We start from the raw sequence: 8821 nt of genomic DNA on the forward strand, positions 1-8821 counted from the left end.
AGGGAAGCCGTTCGACTGAAGAAGGAGTCCTTCCGGGTTATGTTATCCGGGAGGACTCTGGAAACAGTTGCAGGGTACCGACGGACTAGAAGGGCGGCAGCAGGTGTGGGAGAAGTTCGGAGAAGCTATGGAGAAGGACTTTCGGTCGGCACCAAGGTGCTTCTAGAAAACCTTCTGGAACCTCAGGAGGGGGAAGCGGGGAATCATCCAAGCTGTGTACAGCAAGGGTGGGACCCTGCTGACTTCAACTGAGAAGGTTATCGGCCGGTGGAAGGAGCACTTTGAGGAACTCCTGAATCCGACTAACACGCCCTCTATGGTAGAGGCAGAGCTGGAGGCTGATGGGGGACCATCGTCAATTTCCCTGTTGGAAGTCACTGAGGTAGTCAAACAACTCCACAGTGGCAAAGCCGCAGGGGTTGATGAGATCCGTCCAGAAATGCTGAAGGCTTTGGGTGTTGAGGGGCTGTCTTGGTTGACACGCCTCGTCAACATTGCGTGGAAGTCTGGGACAGTAACTAGGGGGTGGCAGACCGGGGTGGTGGTTCCCCTATTTAAAAAGGGGGACCAGAGAGTGTGTGCCAACTACAGGGATATCACACTTCTCAGCCTCCCTGGTAAAGTCTACTCCAAGGTACTGGAAAGGAGGGTTCGGCCGGTAGTCGAACCTCTGATTGAAGAGGAACAATGCGGATTCCGTCCTGGTCGTGGAACAACGGACCAACTCTTCACTCTCGCAAGGATCCTGGAGGGGGCCTGGGAGTACGCCCATCCGGTCTACATGTGTTTTGTGGATCTGGAGAAGGCGTATGACCGGTCCCCCGGGTGATACTGTGGGAGGTGCTGTGGGGTGAGGGGGTCACTTTTGAGGGCCATCCAATCCCTGTACGCCCAAAGCGAGAGTTGTGTCCGGATACTCGGCAGTAAGTCGGACTCGTTTCCCGTGAATGTTGGCCTCCGCCAGGGCTGCGCTTTATCACCAATCCTGTTCGTGATGTTCATGGATAGGATATCGAGGCGTAGTCGTGGAGGAGAGGGGTTGCAGTTCGGTGACCTGAGGATCTCATCGCTGCTCTTTGCAGATGATGTGGTCCTTATGGCATCATCGGTCTGTGACCTTCAGCAGTCACTGGATCGGTTCGCAGCCGAGTGTGCAGCGGTTGGGATGAGGATCAGCACCTCCAAATTGCCTACTCCGGGTAGGGAATGTTATGTTACATTTATTTTATTGATATTATTTAATATTTTTATATTTCTAAATGAAATGTCACAATTAGGTATTTAGTTAGTTGCAGCTTTTCTTTGCTTCTGCAAATGGAGAAATATACAACATCCCAGGTATCTAAATGTAGGTGTTCTATAGATATTGTGCACTAGATGGAGCCATTTCTGTGTCTGACGTGTGTTTATTTATATCACTAACCCGCGTGGAGCATCGTCACACCGAAGGGAAACTGTAAAAGCAAAACATTTTATTAAGAGAGAGAAAAGATCACGGCCTGAATCAAACAATTAGTTTATTCTCCATCTATTTAAAAACTCCTTCTAAACTAATATATAAATGTGACTCAGTAATTTAAAATAGCTAACAGAGCATCTTATAAGAGAAAGATCATTAGTAATACTTTAAGGGGGACCAGAATTTAGAAAAATCTTTACTTGAAGAGAAGAGGTCCCTTCTTCATTTTTTAAAGTAGAATTTCAAAATAAAAGCCCATGTACCAAACTTAAATGAAGCCATTCACTGACTGAAAGAAAGCTTCATCAGTGGATTATGTTTCCATTACAGAGAGAATAAAGATATACTGCAACAACAAATCATCTCCTGAAGCATTACATTAAAAACATCAGTTTAGATTATGCTCTTAAAGCTTTCACATTTATTCCTATTTGATGATCGAACTGTCATTTTGAGTTTAGTAGCAGTGGGTAACGTCTGCAGTGTGAAATGTACTGCAGAGGGTTGAAAGTCCCAATTAGTGTAATTATATGTACTGTCTGTATTTGACACCTATAGTTACGATGGTTATAAGAAAACACATGATATACTATATAAGTACTAATATTAGTACGTAAAATTGGCTTCACATTGAAAAACTCCAACATTAAAATTGCTCTTCCATAAAAGCAGAATGATATAAAAGAACAACATTTCTAAAGGGGCCATTCTACATAATGAGTACGTTTATTTTGGTACGTTAAGTACATTTTGCTTATAATACTTTAACTTAAGTATAATTTTGAATCAGGACTTGCAACATATTTCTACTTCTACTTAAGTAAAGGATGAAAGTACTTCGTCCATTAGTGCTAACTACAAACAAGTATTAACATCGTGCACGTGGAGGCTTATAAAACAAACGTACTGGCTGAGAGTTTATGAAGAAAATGACCATGAAAGGTTGTTTTAAACAGTCACTTCCTGGAGTCTCTGCTGAAGCACATTAACACCTCGTACAACAACAACACAAACACACATCACGTTGATCAGTGAGCTTCAGAGGTGCTGCGAGGCACATTTTGTGACCTTTGGACGGAGCTAAACTAGCTGGTTCCCCCCGTTTTTAGTCTTTGTGCTAAGTTAAAGGGACAGTTCACTCCTCTTTACCTGTAGTGCTATTAATCAATGTAGGTTTGGTGTGAGTTGCCGAGTGTTGGAGATATCGGCCGTAGAGATGTCTGCCTTCTCTCCATAATTGGCCTTCGGCTTGTGGCGCTCAAAGCAGCAAGAAAATACATTTTAAAAACTAAAGTGTACTGTCCCTTTAAGTCAGCTGGGTGCTGGCGGTGGCTCAACACTGAGTGAACAGACATGCCCAGCAACAAGAATACAATATAAGCACAATTAGACAGATGTGAGAAAAACAAACAACATTCAGATAATACTCAGAGCATGAAAAGTAATCATTCATTTAAAGATTATAGTTAAGTATTCATTATTAACGTCAGTAATAGCATACAATTATAAAGTTATTGTTTATGTTTGATTTTTTTATTTGTGCAGCTCTGCAGAGGCTTTTGTTTTGAAATGTTACAGCTAGTGCTTTAAAGAATAGTGTATTTATCACGATTATTATCAGTATTGATTCATCTAGAAATGTCCCAGTGTCTCATAGTCCAAGGTGTGGCTTTAAATGTTAGATATTCACTTTAATATGATATCAAACAGAGAAAAGCAGGACATTTCCTTGTTTGAGACTGCTGAAATCTGCATTTTCTGCCATTTTTACCTGAAGAATCGATTATTAAAATAGTCAATGGAATAATGGTAGCAGCTCGATGCACCTGACTACACAGGCAGAAAGTTACAGTCGGCTGTTGAAGTCGTGCAGGGTCTCTGCAGTTGAATCAATGCAGCAGCAACACAGTCTGCATCTCCTGCTTCATTTACATTCACGTAAATGCATCTGTATCCTGAGGGGCATCTTATCAACTCAAGCCCCCTCTCCTGTATCATAACCGACAGGAAATATGCTCCACAAATATGAAAATGTTCCTTCTGCAGCCCGGAGAACATGGCAAAGACATTTAGTCCCTGCAGCTCTTCATTTTGATGCAAATGTGAGGCAGGTTGGACCGCGGGAGGGGGGAGGGGGACTGAGGGGAAATGCAATTGAAGGATTTCTTTGTGGAGGCCCGATGCAAATCCCAAATGTTCTCAGGGTCTGAAAACAAAAACAGCATGGGTGCTGTTGTAGGACTCTTGAAGAGATGCACCTTCTGAATATTTCTCTCTTACTTCATGGCTCCAGTGCTGGTGAAGCCACTATTATTATTATTATTATTATTATTATTAGACTTTCTGGTGATGAAGTCGCCGCCTCCTTCAAGCGATGCCCAGTGTGAGCTCTCTCCGGCTGGATGAAGCCAGTGTACACGGTGGCATGTGGCTGGGATTAGGACATTTCACTGTGGATTAAAATCTTTTTCCAACGCCTCCATGGCCACTCGCTGAAAGAAAGGAGTCTGAAGATCCAGTGAGCACTCTGGGCCAATGGTCTCACTTAGCAGGTATGTTGAAAACTTTACTTTTCTCCGTGTTGTTTTTACAGAACTGAATTGTTTACTTATTAAGCTTTGTGTCACGTTTTTATTCCTCCAACAACCCGAATGAGTGTAATTTCTAGCACATACCGTTTCGTTTTTACGTAAACTGCTTACTTTATAACATACAGATCGTATATGATCGTAAACTTCCTCTTGTTTTCCCACTCTGTAGTGGATATAATCCTGGTTGTGTAATAAGAACTAAAGGAACCCTGAGAAAAACAACAATATCACAGTTTGACCAGCAACAAAATGATGTAAAAATAATGAAGGAATGTATATAATGAGCAAGTTAATAATAATAACAAATACTTCTGTAATGTTTTAAAAGTTTTATTCCTAAAATATGTGTTTTTCAACTTTTAGAATCAATTTATTTTCCAAACAAACAACAAACAAGTTTCTTGAATGTGAATCTTGAAGGCTGTTGCGTAAGGCTCGCAGTGGACCATGTGGTCCCTCCTGCACAGGCACAAACCGGTGAAACGACTCACCTGCTTTATTCTGTCAGTACTAAACAGACACACTTCTAATCTAATGAAGAATAACAGAAATTATATAAGCTATATTTAAATAAAACAGCTGGGCACTGAAGTTTTGATCAAAAGTTACACAAACAGGCGTTAATGGAGCTTTTGTTGGGGACTATTTTCAGCGGAGGATTAATACACGTTTAGTGCTGTAGTGAGTGTTTACAGCAGCATGATGGGGAATGTGTTTTTAATAGGAGCTCTGGCAGAGAGGAATATCAGACCTGGTTAATAAGATTAATTCATTGTTGGTTTGTTTGTCCCGCTTGTGGTTGTTAAAGTGAATAATCAAATATATAGAAATATCTTTTACATATCCCGTTTAAGGTTTAACTTGTTAGTTTTTTCCTTATTAAAATTAAAACCTGTTTACCTGTTTTACATTACAGGTCATTTAGCAGACCCTCTTATCCTATATATATTTATATTCCATATAAATAAACATTATCCAAGACACAAGAACACTCTTCAAAAAAATAATTAAATAAATAATAATAATAAATTATAATTAATATTGAACTAAATCTAACTTTAGTTTAAGGATAGCAGGTATGCTTTACAGATTATGACACCCTTTGAGTCAGATTTATGATTTTGGGAACATTGACTTGACACATGCACATCGTGGGTACTGATCTCGCTCTCTCCAGCTACAGGATGTTCCAGGTGCTCCAGGGTCACATCCAGCCGGCTGGACACCGAAGCTGCAAAACTCGCCTGGTCACCAAAGACGGGCGCTGCAACATCGAGTTCGGCAACATCGAATACAGCAACCACTTTGCGTACCTGTTGGACTTCTGGACCACGTTTGTGGAGATCCGCTGGCGCTTTGTTCTCCTGCTGTTTGTGGCTTCGTTCACCGGCAGCTGGTTCGTTTTCAGCCTGCTGTGGTACTGGATCGCGCAGAGCAACGGGGATCTGACAGGGCAGAACCGCACAGACGGACACGTGCAGTGTATTGACAATGTTAACGGCCTCACGACGGCGTTCCTCTACTCCCTGGAGACCCAGACCACCATCGGGTACGGTGGCAGGGCGCTAACTGGACACTGCACCGGCACCGTGGCTCTAATTATAATCCAATCTCTAATCGGCGTCTTTATCAATTGCTTCATGTGTGGCGTCATCTTGGCCAAGATCTCCTTACCCAAACGACGGGCAAAGACCGTCACCTTCAGCGACACAGCCGTCATCTGTTTGAAGAAAGGAAGTCTGTGTCTCCTGATCCGCGTAGCAAACCTTCGAAAGACGTTATTAATCGGCAGCCAGATCTACGGAAAGCTGCTCCGGACAACGACCACGTCAGATGGCGATACCATCATTCTGGACCAGGTGGATATCGACTTTATGGTCGACGCCGGCAAGGATAACTTGTTCTTTGTGTGCCCTATGACCCTCTACCACGTGATCAACACATCGAGCCCGTTCTACGAGCTGTCGGCTGACTCTCTCCCCCACCAGGACTTTGAGCTGGTGGTCTTTTTGGACGGCACGGCCGAGTCCACCAGCTCCTCCTGTCAGGTCCGAACCTCCTACATCCCTCAGGAGATGAAGTGGGGGTTCAGCTTCCTGCCCATCATCTCCCGCACAAAGACGGGAAAGTACCATGTGGATTTCTCAAACTTTTCCAAAAGCGTGCGGGTCACAACGCCGCACTGCGTCCACTGCTTCGAGACAGACGCAGACCAGAGAAACCACAACAGCCACAACAGAGAAAATCACAACAACCAGCAGAAGTTGGGGATCGACAACTTGGGGTTTCAGGTGATCGACATTCACGACTCTGTGGACATCACCAAAATGTGAGCGGTTAGGAGAGGAGAGTGAATCAGGAAGTGGGAAATAAAGCGGGAAAAGTTACTTACTTTGAAGCAAACAAAGTACTTTTCAAGGAACTAAAAGGTTCATTCAGCCCATTGTTGTCTTACCCAAGAAGATTAGGAAAAAGTCGTCTACTGCCACTACTACGACATTTCCAAACAGCCGTTATTTGGATAAACTGACAAAATGGTTACTTTCTTGCCTGCAGTGAAGTGTCAGAAACTGCAGTTCCACAAATGGCCACTTGAGGCTCCAAAAGCCAGTCAATCTCCACAGACCTCCTTGTCAAAATGTCCGACTTTACAGCAGAAATAAACATGTTTACAGCCTGCTACAAAAAAAGGTTTTGGTCTCTATAGCTAATTGTGTTTAACTCAATCATTTTAATTTTATTACGGCATAATTTAGGGTATGAGCGCTGACAGCCTTCTCGAGTCGCTAACCGCTAGCTTCCGTTCAACCGACGATGCACATTTTTTTAGATTAACCGAGAGTTGGACGGCGGCTCTCAGATGCAGATTTTAAATGCCGGTTGATGACGTCCTGTGAGTCGTATGTCATAAGTATGCAGTCTGCAAGCCAGCATGCTTTTCTGGCTAATCTGACCCACAATCCTTTGCACAGCAGATATATGATGACGGTCAAATGTCAAGGCCTCATGTTAGGAGGACGTAGTAAGCTACTGCAAACTGCATGCAACAGTACGTAAGGGTTACTGCAGGTTGTACTAAAAGTAAAAAGATAAAGTATGCACAGCCAAATGTCTCCGTAACTTAATTTAAACTCTGGTCCCTGCGGTTGAAACGCAATGAGTTCCTCAAAAGGTCCCTAGTTCCTGCGCTAAGTTTTAATCAGAATTTCTTGACGAGGAGGGACTCGGAAGAAGTATTTGCTTCCTCCATTGAACATTTGAGTTATGCGTCGACTCCTTTTTTTTTTTGCCTCCAACAGCAGAAACATTCAAAGTGTGGATAGAAAAAAACTCAGACATGAGCGAGAGTTAAGCTCTTTGCTCAGCAGCTCATTACAATCAAAGCACCTTTGGGACTTGTGACTTTGTCTAGGTAATGTGTGGAAGAGGGGGAAACGGAGGGATTGAAGTTTCAATGCATGGAAAAATGAAAGGGGTAAAATAGTGGATGGCACAGTGGGTACTTCGTGAGGAGATTAGGGCCTGAGCTTGTTACAATGAAAAAATGTGCCATAAAGTCTGTGGAAGGAAATATAAAGTAGGACGGGCCTTTTGAGTTTTCTCATTATTCCCACTAAAACACTAACAATGTTACTTTGACACATCGTGCATACTTTGATAATTAGAGGATTTTAATCGTCTACATTTTGTAGATCAGACTGTGTAACTCTGGGAAGATAACATCGGTAAGAATAAAACCTTTTATTCACAATTCATTGACTTTAGTTCATTCTTTATGTGTTTTTGGTATTTTCCACATTTCATGTTTATGTTATCAGAAACCAGAGTTATGATTGACAGTGGTGGAATAAGAAAGTATATTTACTCAAGTACTGTAAATAAAATGGAGGTCTGGTATTTCCATTCCATGCTACTTTAAATTACATTTCAGTAAAGAAAGAAAGAAAGGAAGTAAAAAAAAACTAAATTATCAAATAAATATTCTGGTTAATTTGAAGATAAATATTTTTGCACATGAATAGAAAAATAAATCAAATGTATTAATTTATTTGACAGATTACTTATTATTGTGTTATTTATTTTCATATCTACATTTTCCCAATTTATTTATTCTTTCTGTTTTTATTCATTTCCCTTTTTATTTATTTGTAGTTCCTTGATGGTCATTTTCAAATGAACCTGCTCATTTATCTGATAGTTAAAGCTTTTACTTCTACATTTCTTTCTTTATTATTTAAGTAATTTATTTCTTTATATCATGGCAGCGTTAGTCCTCCATAGACTTTCGTTCTCTTCACTATTATATAATATAAAGTATGCAAAAAACCCATAAGAATTGTATTAGTAACTGCCCACTAGAGGGCAACAGAGAGCTGCATGATTAGCATACAAACATTATTATAAACAATTAATGCTGACATAAAAATGTGTTTTTTTAAGTGTTCAAACTGTCCCAGTTCTGCCAGCAGACTCTCTTTCATATGCTCAGTGATGTTTGATTAAAACTTTTGATGCTCACACTTTTCCCTCAACGCCCAACATCACCTGATCGTCAGATACTGCTTCCTGTTGGAGTGATGGACCTTCTTATGGCAGCAGCAGCAGCGAGTCTCTGCAGGTGATCTTAGACTGGCTCCGACATTTTCTGTCAGTGAGGCAGCTTCTTCTCAAATAGCTTTTCATCCCGTTCGGATTTAGAGAGGCGAGTTAACTGGGCTTCATCTGCATAACAATGAAACATAAAACTGTTGAGAGGGATTGGGCACAGTGA

General features: G+C 41.6%; 1 protein-coding gene across 1 annotated transcript; it reads left to right on the top strand.

Moving 5' to 3' along the window:
- Window positions 1–3472: 3472 nt before the first annotated feature.
- Window positions 3473–7297, top strand: LOC115004995 (ATP-sensitive inward rectifier potassium channel 1-like). Its single transcript, XM_029426762.1, has 2 exons — window positions 3473–4011; window positions 5228–7297. The coding sequence occupies exons 1-2, from the start codon at window positions 3995–3997 to the stop codon at window positions 6381–6383; spliced, it is 1173 nt and encodes a 390-aa protein (XP_029282622.1). The 5' UTR covers window positions 3473–3994; the 3' UTR covers window positions 6384–7297.
- The last annotated feature ends 1524 nt before the right edge of the window (window positions 7298–8821 follow it).

This window comes from Cottoperca gobio, unplaced genomic scaffold (assembly GCF_900634415.1).
Source record: "Cottoperca gobio unplaced genomic scaffold, fCotGob3.1 fCotGob3_237arrow_ctg1, whole genome shotgun sequence".
NCBI lineage: Eukaryota > Metazoa > Chordata > Actinopteri > Perciformes > Bovichtidae > Cottoperca > Cottoperca gobio.